The sequence below is a fragment of the Caretta caretta genome, chromosome 6 (assembly GCF_965140235.1).
Source record: "Caretta caretta isolate rCarCar2 chromosome 6, rCarCar1.hap1, whole genome shotgun sequence".
NCBI classification, from domain to species: domain Eukaryota; kingdom Metazoa; phylum Chordata; order Testudines; family Cheloniidae; genus Caretta; species Caretta caretta.
This window is the reverse complement of record NC_134211.1, coordinates 9,877,622-9,898,681: the sequence shown is the minus strand read 5'-3', so window position 1 is coordinate 9,898,681 and position 21,060 is coordinate 9,877,622. Positions and strand designations below refer to the sequence as shown.

General features: G+C 47.1%; 1 protein-coding gene across 1 annotated transcript in view; it reads right to left on the bottom strand.

Annotated features, from left to right (window-relative positions):
* Positions 1–21,026, bottom strand: part of LOC125637942 (uncharacterized) — a 47,039-nt gene extending 26,013 nt beyond the window's left edge. Inside the window, 5 exon segments of the mRNA XM_075129080.1 lie at positions 3,882–4,254; positions 4,256–5,264; positions 18,073–18,189; positions 19,548–19,674; positions 20,880–21,026. Coding sequence (XP_074985181.1) covers positions 3,882–4,254; positions 4,256–5,264; positions 18,073–18,189; positions 19,548–19,674; positions 20,880–20,903 — 1,650 coding nt within the window. The 5' untranslated portion in view covers positions 20,904–21,026.
* Positions 21,027–21,060: the final 34 nt, after the last annotated feature.

Below are 21,060 nucleotides of genomic sequence, written 5' to 3'. Positions count from 1 at the left end.
GTTCCTAAACTTCAGATCCAAACCCAAGTCACTTCACAAGAGTGTTGGGATTTGAGTTCTGAAATGGCCCCTCATAAAAATAAACCTGAGCTGTGAAGTTGAAATCTGCACCTAAATCTGACTTTTCTCATGTTTCGGAGCGGTCTGGATTCTGTGCCCTAGTTTGGGGTCCATCTCTAGTTAAACGTGAACTGTAAAGAGAAAATAGAATTGTAGGCAAGCTCAGATAGGTGACTGGAACGTCCCTGCTAATGTCCCACCTTCCTGGAAAGCCTTCCTGTGGACCCAGCAAACAGACTTTCAGCTGTGGCTGTGGAGTCATGTGATCACGTCACCTGATATGGGACTCCATGATAAAATTAGTACTTTTCCACTGACCGGAGGTTGGGGTGGGGATCATACTGGAAAACAAAGGATTCCGGCCATATGTAAAATCTATTTAAGGCAGGGGAGTGACATAATCAGTGTTTGTTCTTCACTGAATCCCCGCCCAAGATGTTTGCTGTGAACATTTAAGAAACAAAGATGCGGGGGGGAGTGGGGGAGAAGAGCTGGAAAGCGGTCTAGCCTTCGAAAGAAACATCTCAAGTTTTAAACTGCAAGCAAGAGCAGCTTTCCTTCAAGAACCTCTGCAATCTGCCCAAAATAACATTTAGGGTGAGAAATTGATGCATATAACCAGTTTCTTTAGCACATTGAGCTTAGCTTGCATGTTTGTTTTATTTGCTAGGTAATCTGCTTTGATTTCTGTGCTATCCCTTATAATAACTGAAAATTGATCTTTTGTAGTTAATAAACTTGTTGTTTTCTCTAAAACCAGTTTGTGAAATTCATAACTGGGGGGCAAAAGCCATGCATATCTTCCTCCACATTGAGGGAGGGGGTGAATTTCATGAGCTTATGCCAGGGGTTCTCAAACTGGGGGTCAGGAGGTTATTACAGGGGGGGTTGCAAGCTGTCAGCCTCCACCCCAAACCCCGCTTGTCAGCCTCCACCCCAAACCCCGCTTTGCCTCCAGCTTTTATATATTTAACACCCTTATAAATAAGTGTTTTTAATTTATAAGAGGGGTCACACTCAGAGGCTTGCTGTGTGAAAGGGGTCACCAGTACAAAAGTTTGAGAACCACTGGCTTATGCCATATAGTTCACGCCATATAGTTCTCTATGCAGTGCAAGACTATGTAATTTTGGGTTTACACTCCAGAGGGGTTGTGCACTTGAGTGCTGAGCAATTCCTTAGTTGAAGCCTTCCCCTGCAGTGCTGGTTTCAGTGTCGGTGTCTTTCTGCAGCTGGGTGTAGCCCTATCGGTGTGCGCTGAAGAGGCTGGAGGGCCTGGCTCAGCAGGACAGGGTAAGGGAGCCCAGGCTGGTGGAGCAGGTGGGCTCAGTGGTTCCCCAGTACATCAGGTGGCACCGGGGGGTAGGGGGAGAACCCGACACAATGACATCAAAAGTAGGTCTAGAAATCAAAACTCCTTTGGCGCTTGAGTACCTGCCCTGAACCTGCAGCGGAGCACCAGAGCCTTTACATTGTGCCCCCCGCACTGCCAGCTATTACCACTCACCTCTGCGCATCAGACATTTTAGGCGCCCAGAGGGTGTTAACTCAGATATGAAGCAGTTCACTTAACACAACCACGCTGTCAATTCATTAACCAGTGTGTAAATATGGTTCATTAACACATATGTAAATATACAAAATGACTTTTTTTTCCCCCTACATATCTGTTGGAGCTGGCATGCAGGTGACTTCTCTAGCTCAGTTTCACCGTTGCAGTGGCTGGTTCTAGAGACGGAGAGGGAGTTTATTCAGGCGATTCACGCAAGGTGCTGTGACAGCCAGACGCCTGTTCTCTGGGTGGATTTCTCAGCAGTTGCCCAACACTTGACTTTAAAAGATGGAGTTAGTAGGGTGCTTTTCAGCAATCAGAGTGCAGTTGTTACCCAGCAGGGGGTGCTCTCCCTGGCCAAGCCATGATGGCCACACTCACCATCTTGTTCATGCAGACATTTTGACTTCAGGAAGCAACACTTTGAACAACATGGGACATTTTATACCATTTCTGCTGGGTGGTGCAGCCTGGTCACTCTGCTGGGCAAAGCTGGCCTGGACCAATCAGGAAATGACCCATACTCATGGCAAAAGCTTGGAACATCCAACCAGGATATGAGTTGTGTCCATTCTCATTGTCCAATGGGGCAATCACAATCCAAAGTGTAATCCAGACCAGTGGGGAGCAGTGTCACCGCCCGCCCTGTAACCTGGGGGGCCCAGTAATGCTTTGCTGCTGTAGCTCCCAACCCGGCCCACTCAGAAATAGCCTCCAGCATTCCAGTTGTACCCCGAGTGTCTGTGTGTAGCTGCTGCCTGCCAGCCACGCTCAGCTCACACTCTGGCTTTCACAGCCTTGGTTATTACTCCAGGGTGACCCCAAAACACTCACAGTCACAGATTTCCTACCCAAAATGTGTGGCCTGTATTGTCCAGCCTTTTCCTGGACAGTCCTGATACAATAGGTCCATTGCCTCTCCCAGGGGATCAAGATATAACAGTTTCCCACCCCAAATGGAGATAGCCGCAGAGTTCACAATACTGGATTCATTTCAATTAAAAGAAGAAAAATTTATTTCATCACAAAGGTAGATTTCAAGTGAGTACAATGATGAAGCATCAAAGTCAGAAATGGTTGCAAGAAAAAAAAAAGAAAAACACTTCTTAGTACCAAACTGAACAAACTAGACTTGGGGCGAAGTGAAATCCCTTAGAATAGGTTTCCAGGAGCATTGCTGACCAAATTTTCAGGTCAGGATCAGTTCCTGAGGTCCAAGAGCTGCTTTTCTTTTCTTTTGTTTGTCCTCTTAGGTGATAAGGAGAGATGAACAGGGAGAAATAACAAGAGCTGTTTTTGCCCCTCTCTTTTATAGTTCCATCTCCCTTTAAAATGCATTTTTCTCCAAGCAACCCCTAGATAAAGTTCACAGCTGAGTGGGGAGACGAATTTTGGTGGGGAAGAGGTTTCATGCTGTTGTTTTCTAAAATGCAGGTTTGTTTGTTCCTGATTGCCTTCCTTTCCAAACAATGGCTACCTGATAGGTGATGACCCATCAGCTTTGATGATACCTTGGCCAGAAGCGTTAACTTCTTTGTTTTTGAGAAACGGTTTTACCCACTCCCCAGACGTGTCTGGTAAACACACTTCAGTTGCGATTTCAGCTTAGACACAGTTGCTGATAGGTAGTTTGAAATGAATCACCAAAATAATTGGAACTGTGATTATATTGTGTTATTTTGACAAATAAAATATGCAGAATTTTAAAATATGGTGTGTTTAATGTTTGATTTTTTAGCACAGAATTCCCCAAGGAGTAATGCAAAAGTCTCTGTGTGCACCTGCCAGTCACATAGTTCATCAGGCCTCATAACATTTTGATTGGTTTATTTTAAAGATTTACACTTCACGTTGGCTTTTCCTATGCCATCCGAATGCATCAGCTCCTTTAATAGCGAAGAAACACCTGGTTAGACAGACCTTTGTTACAGATTAGGTATGTAGTTCTTCTTCATCACATTTGAATTTAAAGTAGACTAGCATGAGCAGTTCCTGAGTCTTCTTTCAATCTCACACACCAGGCTGTCCTACCCCCCCGCCTCCTCAGACCAATCCATGCGGAGGCAGGACTGCAATCCCATCTCCAGATGTCCCCTAAGAGTCAGCCCCTGCTTGGAACCAAGGTAGGAGTGGGGGGAAGTTCCTGACACGGTCGCATCTAGATGGGGGAGGGTTGTCCTGGCTGCCTCACAGCTAGATATGTGGGGAGGGGGGGCAGAGGGGGACACAGACACCTGGGTGGACCCCAGGTAGATGCAGGGGGGCCCTAATGGAGTAGGCTGTGACCATCTGCTCTAACATCCCCCCACCTGTCTGCTCTTCCCCACACTGCTTGGCCAAGTCCCCTTCCCTGCCCCACACAGTCTCTCTGTGGGGCATCATGGGGACAGGACCGCTCCCTGGCCTCCACCAGCTGCCGCTGTGCCAGTTCCACGGGCTGCCAGAAGCCCCTCAGGCCCTGGCGGTGGCAGAGGGGCATTGGTGAGCCAACTGGTGCTGGGCGAGGTTGCCCAATTGAGCAAAGCGTTTGCCAATCAGCACAGTTGCACGGCCGCTCCCCGGTGTCCGTGCGCGGCTGGTTTGTCAGCGTCCTGGCATTGCTGAAGCTCTTGCAGCAATCGTCACAGCGAGGCGGCCGCTCCCGTGTGCGTACGCTGGTGTTTCCTCAGGTGTCCAATCTGTGCAAAGCCCTTGCCGCATTCGTCACAGCGGTATGGCCGCTCCCCGGTGTGTGTGCGCTGGTGTATTCTCAGGCTTGAGCTCTCTGCAAAGCCCTTGCCGCAGTCGGCGCAGCGGTACGGCCGCTCCCCGGTGTGCGCGCGCTGGTGTATTCTCAGCTTTGAGTTCTCGGCAAAGCTCTTCCCACAGTCGATGCAGCGGTAGGGCCGCTCCCCGCTGTGCGTGCGCTGGTGTATTCTCAGGTGTGCAATCTGGGCAAAGCCCTTGCCGCAGTCAGCACAGCGGTACGGCCGCTCCCCGGTGTGCGTGCGCTGGTGTGTTCTCAGATAGGCAATCTGTGCAAAGCCCTTGCCGCAGTCAGCGCAGTGGTGTGGCAACTCCCCGGTGTGTGTGCGCTGGTGTCTTCTCAGGTGTGCGATCTGGGCAAAGCTCTTGTTGCAGTCGGCGCAGCGGTGCGGCCGCTCTCCGTTGTGCGTGCGCTGGTGTATTCTCAGGTGCGCAATCTCTGCAAAGTCCTTGCCACAGTCGGTGCAGCGATACGGCCGCTCCCTGGTGTGCGTGCGCTGGTGTGTTCTCAGGCTTGAGCTGTGTGCAAATCTCTTGCCACAGCTGGTGCAGCAGCGTGGCCGCTCCCCGGTGTGCGTGCGCTGATGTATTCTCAGGTATGCAATCTGGGCAAAGCCCTTGTCGCAGTCAGAGCAACGGTACGGCCGCTCCCCGGTGTGCGTGCGCTGGTGCTGGTTCAGTGTGAAGGGGTTGCTGAACCTCTTGCCGCAGTCGATGCAGCTGTGGGGACGCCGGCCCACAGGGAGTCTCTGGTGTGTAGTCACATCTGGTCTCTGGCTGAGTCCACCCCGGGGATGGACTGCGTCCTGTGCATGGATCCCTCTGTGGGATGTGGAATCCTGCTTTCCTGCCGCGCTCTCCTCACATTCAGGCTGTGCCCTCGTTCCTCCCGGGATCCTGTGCCCTGCTGGAGAGAGCAGAGGCAATCCTGGTGTTAGTTCATGGTTAAAGCTACACCTTCAACAAAGACGGAAAAATGTCACGGATGGAGCGATTTCCCCATTCCTCCATGACTGGTTTTGGGATGGGTGCCTCACTCTGCAATGGCAGCTCCTCTCCCACGGGCCTGGACCCAACACCTCGCTCCGGGCACTGAGACCTGGCCTGTGGGGTTCCAGTGCCACTCAGATTTTCCCCCGCCCCCAGTCATGATGGTGGGGGAGGTGGGCCAAACTTCAGTGAAGGGCCTTGCCACCCAGATCCACTGTAGCTCACCCCTACCCCTCTACACCAGGCTGGGGTTAGGGTTGCAGCGCTAGGGGGAAGGTGCTTCTTTGGATGGCTGGTGCCCCTTGGGCAGGGCGAGGAGGTGGGCAGGTTTTATTAAAAATCATGGAACAGTCACAGTAAATTTAAGGACCTGTGACTTTTACTAAACTTATTATAACTGCTCTGTAATTTCTGATACAAAACGCTGTGACAAATCTGCAGCCTGACTCAGGGTGATTCTACCCAATGTTGTTTGTGCAGCGCCTAGCGCCTGCTCCCTCGTGCGCCATGCACCTCTTGGGTCTCGTTTTATGCTTAAATTGTAGCCTGCCCAGGATACAGGCAGTGCGTGGCACAACGCAGCCCTGGTTTTGTTTTCAAACTGATTCTCTTGTTATTTTAATCAGAGGGGTTTATTTACATGGTGCTGGTTCTTCACTTTCTTCTGTTTTACAGCGTGAGGCCTGTTCCCCAGTTTTCGCGCTGTTTTAATTATATTGGTTTGAAACTAGTTTAGTTGAGGGGCTGCAATCCCCTCATGTGGACGCAGTGAGACCGGTTTAAAGCTGCTTAGAACAACGTAGTTTATTCCTGTGGGAGAGAGTCCTTTTTGGGAATTCCTTCTAAAGAAGTCATTTAACCTGCGCCTGATATTTAGTTTTAGTTTTGCACAAAGACTGAAACTAAAATCTGCAAGAGGGTAGGGGGTTTTGGGGGGTGGGAAGTCACTCAGGGTTTGTGTGATGTAACCTGAAAAACAGGTCTGTATTGTGTCACAACCCGCTCCCTGGCACTGCTGAGCTGGAGGGGGATAATGGCTGCCACTCAGCAGGCCTCTGATCTACAGCCAGTCACAGACGAGTTCAGGCTGAGGGCTATGCTAAGCCCGGACACTGAAGTAACGTAGGTGACAACGATTTCATACCACCAAGAGAGCAGGGGGTAGGTGACAAAGGCCATCCCACCCCCTCTCCCTCACACCCAGCCCATACACCAGGGTACTCCAAGTTACGGCCCACACGAGCCTTTTGCCTGGCCCCCAAACATGTTCACTCTCCCCAAAGCAGCAGCCTGGAACGTGGGGCAATTTTAGAGCATTACAGTGAAACGCTGCAAGTGCCTGAAACCTGCTCTACAAAATTGCGTCCTGTACCTGGCGTGACCTCGCACTCATCATATGTGACGGATCCTGCCCGGCCCTGAGTCATTCCCAGCTTTCTCCTTGCTCGCTGGGGCAGGTTTCTGCAGTCTGAGAGGTCATGTGTGAAGTGAAATGGCAGAGAGGGGGCGGGGTGGAAACCTGGAGAGGACAGCGCCTTCTCTGCCAAGGGCCAGTCACTCAGGGATGCTCTCCCAGGCTGCGAGCAGGTTTTTGCCCCTCTCTGAGCTATGTCTGGATCCAGGTGCCCCAGGGCCATAAGACACCAGCACACAACTTGAGACAGGAGGGGCAGAGGCATGAAGCCCATTTGAAAAATCTCTAGAGCACCCCTGCCTTGGTATGATTTTCTGAAGTGTGGGAAGCCTAGAAGGCGGTGGTGTGGTCTATGGAACAAGAGGTGTGTCTTTCCAGCCAGGTGCTTGTCTGACCCCCAGTGCCAGATCCACTGACACACACAGATGGATTTTATCCTCACAACCCCAATGTCCTCTCCATTACAGAGCTGGGGAACCTGAGGCATGTAGTGACTCGCTTCTAGAACTGAACCACGGTCTTCTGAATTCTACTGCAATGTCCTACCCACTAGGTAAATGCAGCCCCCCTATGCTCCCCCACACCACGGAGACCTCTCTTTACTTTAGCACCCTGCAAATCCACCACCCCATATTGTCCCATATCACAATTCCATCCCTCTTCCCATTTCATCGCAGCCCCATCTCCGATCCATTTCTTTGTTGTGGCTTCGAGACCCCGTCATTTTTAGGTCACATCCTTGAGTCAAAGATTAGCAGTGTGTAGGAGAGATAGGAAGTATTGTAAGAGGCCTCCCCGGCTTAACCAGGAGATCTTCGATGACCTGAAACTCAAAAAAAGAGTCATACAAGAAGTAAAAACTAGGTCAAATTACAAAGATGAGTATTAAAAAAAAAACCAACACAAGCATGTAGGGACAAAATTAGAAAGGCCAAGGCAAAAAACAAAACTAAACTAGCTAGGGATATAAAGGGTAACAAGAAAGCATTTTACAAATATATGGGAAGCAAGAGGAAGACTAATGTAGTGCCCATCTTTAAAAAAGGGAAGGAGGAGGATCCTGAGAACTACAGGCCAGTCAGCCTCACCTCAGTCCCTAAAAAAATCATGGAGCAGGTCCTCAAAGAATCAATCCTGAAGCACTTACACAAGAGAAAAGTGATCAGGAACAGTCAGCATGGATTCACCAAGGGCAAGTCATGCCTGACTAATCTAATTGCCTTCTATGATGAGATAATTGACTCTGTGGATGAGGGGAAAGCAGTGGACGTGTTGTTCCTTGACTTTAGCAAAGCTTTTGACACGGTCTCCCACAGTATTCTTGCCAGCTAGTTAAAGAAGTATGGTCTAGATGAATGGACTATAAGGTGGACAGAAAGCTGGCTAGATTGTCAGGCTCAACGGGTAGTGATCAACGGCTCCATGTCTAGTTGGCAACCAGTATCAAACGGAGTGCCCCAAGTGTCAGTCCTGGGGCTGGTTTTGTTCAATATCTTCATTAATGATCTGGAGGAGGGCGTGGATTGCACCCTCAGCAAGTTTGCAGAGGACACTAAACTGGGAGGAGTGGTAGATACGCTGGAGAGTAGGGATAGGATACAGAGGGACCTAGAAAATTAGAGGATTGGGCCAAAAGAAATCTGATGAGGTTCAGCAAGGACAAGTTCAGAGTCCTGCACTTAGGACGGAAGAATCCCAAGCACTGCTACAGACTAGGGACCTAATGGCTAGGCAGCAGTTCTGCAGAAAAGGATCTAGGGGTTACAGTGGACGAGAAGCTGGATAGGAGTCAGTGTGCCGTTGTTGGCAAAAAGGCTAACGGCATTTTGGGCTGTATAAGTAGGGGCATTGCCAGCAGATCGAGGGACATGATCATTCCCCACTATTCGACATTGGTGAGGCCTCATCTGGAGTACTGTGTCCAGTTTTGGGCCCCACACTACAAGAAGGATGTGGATAAATTGGAGAGAGTCCAGCGAAGGGCAACAAAAATGATTAGGGGACTGGAACACATGACTTATGAGGAGAGGTTGAGGGAACTGGGATTGTTTAGTCTGCGGAAGAGAAGAATGAGGGGGGATTTGATAGCTGCTTTCAACTACCTGAAAGGGGGTTCCAAAGAGGATGAATCTAGACTGTTCTCAGTGGTACCTGATGACAGAACAAGGAGTAATGGTCTCAAGTTGCAGTGGGGGGGGGTTAGGTTGGATATTAAGAAAAACTTTTTCACTAGGAGGGTGGTGAAGCACTGGAATGGGTTACCTAGGGAAGTGGTGGAATCTCCTACCTTTGAGGTTTTTAAGGTCAGGCTTGACAAAGCCCTGGCTGGGATGATTTAGTTGGGGATTAGTCCTGCTTTGAGCAGGGGGCTGGACTAGATGACCTCCTGAGGTCCCTTCCAACCCTGATATTCTATGATAAGACCAAGGACAGGATAGACCCATTATTAAATGAGGAGGGAAAGACAATAAGAGAAAACACAGCAGTGGCCAAACTAGTAAATGCCTCTTTTGTTTCAGTTTTCAACAAAAAGTTAGCAGTGATTGGTCGACTAACATAGTGAACATCAGTGTCAATGGAGTAGGATCTGAGCCTAAAATAGGAAAGGAAAATAGTTATGAATTACTTAGACAAGTTAGAGGTCTTCAAGTCGGCAGGGCGTGATGAAATATGTCCTAGAATACTTAAGGAACTGGATGAAGAGATCTCTGAGCCATTTGCGATTATCTCTGAGAACTTGTGGAGGATGGTAGAGAGACCCAAGGACTGGAAAAGGGCAAATATAGTACCTAGCTATAGACAGGGGAATAAGGACAACTCAGGGAATTATAGACCAGTCAGCTTAACTTCAGTACCTGGAAAGATAATGGACCAAGTAATCAAACATTCTATTTGTGAGCACCTAGAAGGAAATAAAGGGATAACTAACAGTCAGCATGGATTTGTCAATAACAAATTATGTCAAACCAACCCAATATCCTTAGACAGGTAACAAGCCTTGTGGATAGGGGAGAAGTAGATGTCACATATCTTGACTTTAGTAAAGCTTTTGATACTGTCTTACATGACCTTCTAGTAAACCAACTAGAGAAATATAGGGTAGGCAAAGTTACTATTGTTGGGAGATTATATATATATATATATATATCTCCATGTAATACGTTATAGGCTTGTGACAAAGTGGGGATTTCCCCTTTGTCATAAACATACAGCTAAGGGTAGAATAAAATCCCTCGTTTCAGAGGAACAGCCGTGTTAGTCTGTATTCGCAAAAAGAAAAGGGGTACTTGTGGCACCTTAGAGACTAACCAATTTATTTGAGCATGAGCTTTCGTGAGCCACAGCTCACTTCATCAGATGTGTACCGTGGAAACTGCAGCAGACTTTATATACACACAGAGAATATGAAACAATACCTCCTCCCACCCCACTGTCCTGCTGGTAATAGCTTATCTAAAGTGATCAACAGGTGGGCCATTTCCAGCACAAATCCAGGTTTTCTCACCCTCCACCCCCCCACACAAATTCACTCTCCTGCTGGTGCTAGCCCATCCAAAGTGACAACTCTTTACATAATCAAGTCGGGCTATTTCCTGCATAGATCCAGGTTTTCTCACTTCCCCCCCACCCCCATACACACACAAACTCACTCTCCTGCTGGTAATAGCTCATCTAAACTGACCACTCTCCAAGTTTAAATCCAAGTTAAACCCCTGGAAGGGGTTAAGAAGCTCAGATAACCTGGTTGACACCTGACCAAAAGGACCAATAAGGAAAGAAGATACTTTCAAATGGGGGGGGGTGGTTGTTTGTGCTCTCTTTGTTGGTTCCCTCTCAGGACAAAGAGAGAGACTAAGCAGGTAACCCTGCTCCTACTGAAATGATACTTACAATTTCTGAAATTTTAGATGTAATAGCAAGGAAATGCATTAGATTATCTTTTGTTTTAGCATGTGAATTTTCCCTATGCTAAGAGGGAGGTTTATTCCTGTTTTTGTAACTTTTAAGTTGAGCCTAGAGGGGCATCCTCTGTGTTTTAAATCTTTTTATTACCCTGTAAAATTACCTTCCATCCTGATTTTACAGAGGTGCTTCTTTTACTTTTTTTCTTTATAATAAAGTTCTTCTTTTAAGAACCTGATTGATTTTAGTGTCCTAAACATAAAGGGTCTGGTTTGTACTTTTATTAAAGGTAATTGGTTGGTATATTAGTCTCAAGCATCCCCAGGAAAGGGGGTGAAAGGGGTTTGGGGGGATATTTTGGGGAAATAGGAACTCCAAGTGGTCCTTTTTCCTGAATCTTTGTCTAAATCACTTGGTTTTGGCAGAAATACCGTCCAAAGACAAGGAAAGGATTTGTGCCTTGGGGAAGTTTTAACCTAAGCTGGTAGAAATAAGCTTAGGGGTCTTTCATACGGGTCCCCATATCTGCACCCCAGAGTTCAGAGTGGGGAGGGAAACCTGACACCCTTGTTATGTTGTACGTGAGTCTTACTGTTGAGCCTATGTGAGTTTTACTGTTTTGTATGAATAATATGTGCCTCAGTTTCCCTGTGTGCTGCACCAATATCTCAGTGGTGGGAAAGGGGTGTGTGACTTTGGCTGAGACCTCTGGGGCAGGTGAGGCTGCTCCAGCTGTCTGCATGTATGCTATAACCGGGGGCCCTTTGTAACCTGAGACCCAAGAGGGGGATGCAACCAGGTGACGACCAGGTGACACTCTGCCTAGGAAGCGAGACAAAGACAAGGAGGAGGAGCAACAGGGGGGTGTTGGAGGTCCGGTCACTCGGAGTCTGCTTGGGGGGGGACTGGAAGAGGGGGAGTCCAGGGCTTCTGGCCCATGACTCCCCAGGATGGACTTGGCTGAAAGTCAACGATTTCTGTGCCAACAAGACCTGAAACTCAAAAAAGTCAAAGCCAAAGCTTTGACTTTGACTTAGTGGGGCTGGTGTAAATGGAAGTTGTGATTTGACTCGATACGTGTCAGAGATTATTATAGCAGCCTCCTGTATTGGGGAAGGAGTGACAGGAAAAATGTATCATTCAGTAGAAATAGCTATACCCAGAGAGCGGGGGATGTTCGTTGTAAAGAACAAATGCTTCAGATAGATCAGGCGGCTGAGCCAGTGATATTGGGGACTCCTTTTTTGAAGAGGAATCGGTTTGTTTTGGATTTAACGAACGGAGTTCTGGGGCGTGTGCCCGGCTGGACGGAAAGCGTCCCGACAGCAGGGGACATTCCACGAATACGGGCTGCAGAAGCAGTGGAGGAGATTATACTGGATCAACAGGATGGGGGTAAAGGAGTTTCCCAGTGTATGGATTAAGAATAAAGCAGAATATAGTAAAATCAAAGCACGTGTTAAAATCGTGGGGGACAAAGCGTCACCACAGAGACAATATAAATATCCTGTGCAAGCAGAGGCAGGAATTGAGAAAATAGTCGAATCATTAGAACAGGGAGTGATTGAAAAGGGGAATTCCACACACAATAGCCCAGTTTGGCCTGTATTAAAAGCCTCAGGAGATTGACAGTGGATTTTAGACAAATTAATAAAGCTACCCCGCCCATGTCACCGATAATAGCAGATCTGCTTCAGATGACGGCAAGAATACAGGGGCCCCCTAAATGGTTCTCTGTCATAGATTTGGCAAATTGTTTGTTTGCCATCCTGTTGCATCCCGATTCTTGGGCCTGCTTTGCGTTTATGTTTAAGGGACAACAGTACTTGTTTAAAAGAATTCCCCAGGGCCTAAGCTGCACTCCGGCTGTTGCACACTAATATGTGGTGTGCCTGCTGGATCAGTTTTCCAAAGAGGATCAGGAGAACGTCACCTCAAATGTAGATGACATATTAGCGTGGGCGGACACTGAAGAAGAGGTGGCTGAGCGGACTAAAAAAGAGTCATCCAGGAAACGGGTTTCAAGGCTAATAAAGAGAAAGCCCAACTAGTGCAAAGGAGAGTGATTTATTTGGGGGTGACCCCCAGGGAACAAGGAATTCAGGCGGATCAACAAAAGGTGAAATCATTAGTGAATTTACCAAGGCCAGAGGATTCTCGTGCATTGAGGGTGATGGTAGGAGGGTTTAACTATTTAAGGAAACACATGGAATTTTGCCACTATAACTGGACCCTTGTGGCGTTTACTAAAAAAGAAAAGAGAATGGGAGTGGGGGCCTGAACAAGAAAAAGCTCTCTGTCATTTAAAACAAGCATTGATGCAAGCTCCAGCATTGAAATTCCCAGAGATAAACAAGCCGTTTGTGATTAAGTTGGCAGCACCCAACAAAGTCTAGCATTGGAACTTATGCAGGAAATTGACGGAAAGTTAATACCGGTAGCATACAAGTCTAGAAGATTAACCCCTATGGAGCAGTAGTTTGGGATCTGTGAAAGAGAATATTTAGCTGCTGTGTGGGCCAGCGAAGCTTTTGCTTTGAATACTGGCACAGCCCCTGTTATAATACAAACACCTCACTTTCCACTGAAGTATATTTTATCAGGTAAACTGCAGGGGAAAGGAGTATTGAATTGCAGAATGGCCCAAGGGACCTTGATGTTAACTAACACAGATGTTACTTATGAGAACAACAAACAAGCCATGATGTTACCATATGCCCTCCATACTGCAGAGACCACTTCCAGAAACCGAACCTAAGTTAGTTGAAGCAGCACCCCTGGTAGACGTTAAGTCTCGGAGAAAAAGAGGTTTGGTTTACAGATGGTAGTTCGTGCCATTGGAACTCTAAGAAACATATGGGATATGCTGCTGTACAAATTGACGGGGAAACTATTTCTGGTTCTATGAGTATGACTGCAGCTCAGGGAGCAGAGGTCAGAGCTCTTAGTGACCTGCTTAAATAGAAAAATAATGTTACGGATTGTCTTTATGTCTAAATGGATTCAGACTTTGTGGTACAAGGACTGTGATACTGGATTGAGATTTGGAAAAAGAATCCTTGGCAAACAGTTGAGGGGAAAAATTTGGTCCAAAAGGAGGATTGGAAATCTAACGGATTGGTTGAAAAAACACCCAGGAAAATTAAGAGTAAGACATATTAAAGGTCATCAAAAGAGAGAAGGGAATGAAAAATATTGGAATGATAAAGCGGATGCTTTAGCTAAATTAACAGCAAAGGAACCTTTGGGAGTTATGGAAGTTACTGGAGCTCAAGCCATAAAACAGGGAGGTTAAACCTGAGGAAAGAAGGGGAAACTGGAATATACAAGGTAACTATGCGGTGAATTAAAAAAAACAGGAGAGGTAAAGTGGACACCTGACAAACTTCAAAGAGAAGAGATTATTAACCCGTGTCACTCTATGGTGCATCAAGGAATAGAGAATACTCTCTTTAAGGTAAAACAAATTGGAATATGGCTCAGGTGCGAAATGACGTAGACAATTTTGTTAAAAACTGCATAAGGTGTGCAGCAGACGGGAATACACCAGTGAATTTGAGACCCTTGTGGCACCAAAGAATTGTGGAGCCATGGAATAGAATACAGGTTGATTATACTGATAAATTGCCTAAGACTCAAAGGAGGAATCGGTATTTATTAGTGATAGTAGATTCCTTTTCTGGATGGGGGGAGGCAATTCCCACCAGAAATCATACTGCAGAGACCACTGCCAAAAAGCTGTGGGAAGTAGTGCTTAGTAGATATGGACTATTATGTGGGGGAGGTCTAGGTTGGATATTAGGAAACACTGTTTCACTCGGAGGGTGGTGAAGCACTGGAAGGGGTTACTTAGGGAGGTGGTGGAATCTCCATCCTTTGAGGTTTTTAAGGCCCGGCTTGACAAAGCCCTGGCTAGGATGATTTAGTTGGTGTTGGTCCTGCTTTGAGCAGGGGGTTGGACTAGATGACCTCCTGAGGTCTCTTCCAACCCTAATCTTCTATGATTCTATGAACTCCAAAAGTAATTGATTCAGATAATGGGCCACATTTTGTAGGAGGAGTAATTAAAAGTTTATTAAAAGCTTTAGGAATAAAGCAACAACTACATATCCCCTATCATCCTCAATCGTTAGGGACAGTAGAAAGGATGAATCAAACTATTCAACAAGCTTTACGCAAAGTAGTGCAAGAAACTGGCAAAGATTGGGAAGATAAATTACCAATTTGTTGGCGGTCATCCGAAGTAGTGATCTATTGGGTACTGGCTACCAGGCTTATCAAATTCTCTTTGGAAGGCCTATGAGATTGTGGAGCCCTTTATTGTACCCCGAAGAAGAAGAGGAGGTATCAGTTATGCAATGGGTAAGGGTGTTACCAATAGAACTTAAGAAAATGGAATTTAAACTAATTGATGCCATTGAAAAAGCAAGAGACACTGGATTCTCATGTGGCTCAGGACAGTAAATTTTGGAAAATCAGAGATAAAGTAATGTATTTGAAACTATCGAAAAATCATGTCCTGGAGTCTAGATGGGTTGGACCATTTCCCATCATGAATAAAATTTCACCTACTGTAGTGCAGATTAACAAGGGGGAAAAGGGAAAGTGGATCCACACATCACAATTAAAGTTATGGCCTAAAGATTAAATAATGTTCCTTTCTTTTTCTTTTAGTTTATCTTACAGAGAGAAAGGAATGCCCAATTGCACAGGAGATTATCCTGTACGAACCTTGGATTTGGAGTATGGATACGGTGCTACAATTTTTGTAATTGGTTTATTGCTTATGCTTGCTTTGCTTTGCATTTTGTGCTTAGTAGAAGAATTGTGTTGTGGGTGTTATATTTTAGGAAGAAAAAAAATAATACCAGAGCTCGAGTAAAGATAGAAGAGGGTTAGAGTAAGTATTTAGAATAATACGGCTGGAAGCATTGGACATTATTCCTATGGAATAATGGCCATGACTTCAATATTGAGGCTCCTAATAATTCAAAAAGGGTGGAAATATAGTTTTTGGCTTTTATGTTTTTTGAATATTTGGGGAAATGTAGGGGTACATGGATATACATATGGGAGCACCTCTAGGATGGAGGTAAGGATCAAAGGTCAAAATACATTAGACTATTCGCGGGACAGAATGGAAAAAACAGGACCAAACAAAACCAGATGTAAAGAAAAACCTTTTGAGGTAAAATTTGAAATATGGCGGGAAGATGGCAAAAATGTGACACGGGAATATCTAAAGCCAAAAGATTTGATATTGAGACATTACAAGGGAAAATGTCAGCTTTGGGTAAGATTTTGGGGGTTATACAGACACATGTGAACAAAATTTTGGTGCATTATCGGAACAAGGAATAAGTAGTGTGGAACTCCAGTTGAAACAAGCCCAACCCTTGAAAATGTCTCTAAATGTAAATCTATTTGTTGTGTCTGAGATGGACAATAAAACTGTACAAGCAATACGAGGTGTACAGAGGCAAACTTATGGGATACAACAGAAAGAGAGAATGATTAATCTGTTAAGTAACGGACAATGGCCTTTTGAGTGGTTCAAAGATCCTCATATATGGAATCAGCAAATTGCAGGATGGAAGAAATATATGGCGTTTAATTGGGATCAAGCCACTCTGAAGGTGGAGTGTGGAAAGGCAGAATGCTGTTACACAACACAGGGAAGCAAAGGAACGCAGCAATGGCATTGGTGCTGCCAAAAATTATGAACGAAGAGTTATGGCAAATAGAAATAAGTGGGACACACCTGATTCAAGAAGAAGGGGATTATAAATTAGTAACATTAACGAAACATTGTGAAGAGTGGGGACGAAGTAAATGGGTGTGCCCACAACTAACTTGGTCCCTAGAGGCATGTCATTTGAACCATTCAAGCAGACAATGTACCATGCAATACTTAGCCTCTCATGGCACAAGAGTGTTTGATTTAGGCAACGGTTGTATTTGTGTGGTAACCACTGAAAAACATGTATTTTGGGGAAGTATGACAGAAAAAGGCCCAATTAAGTCATGTAAATGTAATGTAATAGAGATCATTATTAATGGAATTATTTACCGAGGTCCTCTATTTTTATAAAGGAAATTGTTTGGGAACCAAAAGATGTGGACTGGTACTTTGATTTGAGGATACATTGGGAACAATGGGAAAAATTTATTGATGAAAGAGAAAAAATCAGGCAATATGCAAAAGATGTATCTAAGTCTGCTCAGCTAGGAAAATAAACATTTTGAGCCACAAAGGTCAAATATTAAAATTGGGGAAAGAAGGAGAATTGGCAATTTCTCATTGGTATGATATTTTCAAAGGATGGTCTCCCAGTGCCACAGCTCTTCTAAATTTAATGCTATATCCTATTGTGATATTATTTGCATGAATTATTTTGTTAACCTTTATTATGCTATGTTTATACTGCCGAATAAGAAAGCGACAAGAAGTTTTGGAGCAAGCGATATATAAAATTGAATTGCTTGTGAAATTATAATGTGATACAATAATTAATGGCATTAATCATGTATTGAGGGGGGAAATGTTGGGAGATGTATATATATTACACACACACATTGTGATTCATCTCTAACATATTACATGGATATGTCATTGAGGCCTGGTATGAATGACGCATACTTGACATGAATATGTGCATTGCAAGTTGGCAACCGAAGCAAGATCTTATGGTCAAGGACTGTTAGAACTATCTGTGCAAAAACAATCTTGTTATGTTCAGAGAAAAATACGGAAAATGAGCAGAAAAGGAAACTGTCAGCTGGACTGATATAAAATTGTATAAGAATTGGAGGAAATGGCACGCCTTGAACCATGGCAGCCTGCCCAGGATTGTCTCTTTGGAATTGTGTGGGTAGAAGGCCTAGTAAACAAAGGCAAAGAACCAATGACATGACAGAATGGACTAAAAATAGTTGCCTATGACTTCTGCAAATCGGAGTTATTTATTGATCCAGAGCCGCATGTGGATATAGATGTGGTTTTCGCCGGCTCCCCATGTCTTATGATCGGAAGGAATCTCTACTGGCCATCGAGCCCATTCTGACCTTTGGTCTCTGGGATAGTATGTTTGGGATGTGAAAGTGGAGTGACTAAGGTTTGTTTTGTAATCAATAAAGAGCATTTAGAGTATTATATACCAACACTGTGTCCATTATCTATCTGCTCCCCATCCCGTAAGGGAGACCTCTACTGAGGGTCTAATACTCCTAGTGATGGAGAATCATTGTGTCCTGAGGGGAGCTCTCCCAGTGGTTCACTTCCATCAAGATAAATATGGGCCCCTAATTCCCAGCCTCAATTTGTCTCTCTTCAGCTCATTTGCCTTTGTCAAGGAGCCCTTCATTAGCACGTGTGTAAATCAGAAGGGACCGGATTATGACGACTCACCTGAGGAGGGGCTCTCAGGCCCGGAGCTTTCCCTGGAGTCCTCGGCATCCCAGATCCAGAGCTCTGCCTCCCCTACCTCGATCCGGTGGATTAAGTCTGGTTTGGAACCTGAATAGCCTGTTTTGGGGGGGAAGTTTTATTACTAAAGTTTTGGCTGCAGGGGCTCAATTATATGTTGGTGCAGCCCAGCACAACAGGGCCCCGACCTCGGTCAGGATGTGTCTGCACAGCACCTGGCACAATGGGACACTGCTCTCAGTCGCTGCTTCAGAGGAAAGCACAAGAGATCCCAAGCAGGAGAATAATGAAATAAACCTTCCTTAGAGGAGATTTCTTCCTGTCTCCCACCAGGCAAGTTCAGTTCACACTCTGAAGCAGCAACGTCTATGACCCATCTCAATTTGCAGTGGGGGCTGAGTTTTAAATCCTTACTAGGGTAACTCCAGATGTTCCATAGAAATATCCCATGCTGCTAACACCTTGGCCTCTATGCTATCTTGTGGCACTACGTTCCATAGGACAACTGTGTGACACAGATTTTCTTTAACGAGTTGAAACACCATTGAACACCCATTACTCTCAGATTAAGAGACAGGGTGAGTAGAAAGTCCTCAAACACCTTCTCTTTGGTCATTCACTTACCCACCTGAAAAATTTATCATGGGGGAAGATTTTGGAAGAAGGGAACTTTGCTCCTTTGCCATCTTATAGCTGTTGAAAACAGTTTGCAGTAGGTCATTATAAGGCACTGGCCACAACGTGTCATGGCAAGTGTCACCAGGTGGCGCCGTTCAGAGCTACCAGTTCTTTCACATAGGGTGCAAGCACTGTTCAGCTGGACAGTTGTTAAATTTACGATGTTCATTCTTTGGGGGGAGGTGGGGAGCTCTTGTAACAGCAACATTTTTCCCCTGCCTTATTTAACTCGAGTCACTTCCTGAGGCACACTTGTTACTCATGTGACTGTTGGCTACCACTTTTGTGCCAGGACTGAGGTAGGGAATGCAAATAAACAAGTCCCACTAGGGGCTTGTCTACACTACCCGCTGGATCGGCAGGCAGCGATCGATCCAGTGGGGGTCGATTTATCGCATCTAGCCTAGACGCGATAAATTGACCGCTGAGCGCTCTCCCGTCGACTCCAATACTCCACCGGAACGAGCAGCGCAAGCGGAGTCGACGGGAGAGTATCAGCTGTCGACTTACTGCAGTGAAGGCAGGTAAGTAGATCTAAGTACGTTGACTTCAGCTACGCTAGTCACATAGCTGAAATTGCGTATCTTCGATCGACCCCGCGCGGAAGTGTAGACAAGCCCTAAGATTAGCCCCAGGCTTTATAGCCCTGATTTCTGCTCCAACAGGAAGCCGGCCTGAAAGAGGCTGGCATTTGCCACCACTCAGCCCAGGGTTGCACATGGCATCGAGGGAACCCAGACATTTCACAGCTGTTAAAAAGAAGATAAATTGGTCCTTACCCAGGGAAATGAGGGCCCAGTAATTCCTCAGCATCTGGTCCCGGTACAGATGCTTCTCTCGCTGGGATAAGAGCTCCCACTCCTCCCGGGTGAAATACAGAGCGACGTCCTCAAACGCCACCTGGACCTGTGGGCACAAGCGTTACAGCACCTTCCACTCCAGCCCCAGCCTGGAGTCTCAGCGGGGGATGAGGTTTCTAGGGGAGCGACTCCCAGGGAAACCCCCAGTCCAGCAGCTGTGACCCACGGAGACTCTCCCCCCCCGACCCCGCACAGCCCCCCAAGGACTTGGGGCCCTGCTGGCCGGGGACAGGAGTCACCCTTGGCTTCCTATGGGGATCTGGGGTGGGACGCTGGGAAGGGCCCCAATCCCAGGGCAGGGAACAGGCTCCGCTCCTCTCCCCTCCCCAGCCGGAGTCCCCGCCTCCGCCCCAGGCCTGTGCTCAGCCCAGCTCCCACTCCTGGCTCAGGAGCCAAGAAGGCTAATGGCATATTGGGCTACATTAGTAGGAGTATTGCCAACAGATCGAGGGACGTGATTATTCCCCTCTATTCGGCTCTGGTGAGGCCACAGCTGGAGTATTGTGTCCAGTTTTGGTCCCCCCACTACAGAAAGGATGTAGACAAATTGGAGAGAGTCCAGCGGACGGCAACGAAAATTATCAGGGGGTTGGGGCACATGACTTACGAGGTGAGGCTGAGGGAACTGGGGTTATTTAGTCTCTAGGAAAGAAGAGTGAGGGGGGATTTGCTAGCAGCCTTCAACTACCTGAAAGGGGGTTCCAAAGAGGATGGATCTAGACTGTTCTCAGTGGTGGCAGATGACAGAACGAGGAGCAATGGTCTCAAGTTGCAGTGGGGAAGGTCTAGGTTGGATATTAGGAAACACTGTTTCACTAGGAGGGTGGTGAAGCACTGGAATGGGTTCCCTAGGGAGGGGGTGGAATCTCCATCCTTCAGGTTTTTAAATCCCGGCTTGACAAAGCCCTGGCTGGGATGATTTAGTTGGGGATGGTCCTGCTTTGAGCAGGGGGTTGGACTAGATGACCTCCTGAGGTCCCTTCCAACCCTGATATTCTGTGATTCTATGAAGGGGCCGCGCCCGGCTCTGCATGTCCGCCGGGCCAGGCCCCCCAGCCCTGGGGGCCCCAAAGCAGCTCCCCGACTCCAGCGGCCCCGGGCTGCGCTGGTGCAAAGCGGGGCCCCGGGCTCTGCCTGGCCGCGCTGAGCCGCTCCCAGCCCCGGGGTCACTAAAGCGGGAGGGACCCGGGTCCCAGCCCCCAGCCGGGACCAGCCAGTGCCCGGCCGGGGAGTCCCCGCCCCGCGTCCTACCTGCGCCGGCCCCGCTGCAGCCATCGCCGCGCTCGACTCCGGCCGCTTCCTCCGCCCGGGCAGCGACTTCTCTGCCCGCTCCCCGCCCTAGGGCTGCAGCCGCGACCCGCCCTGCGCACGGGCAGGTCCGGGCTGGGACCCAGGGGGCCGGGCTGGCCCGGGAAGGCCCCGCCCCGCTCCA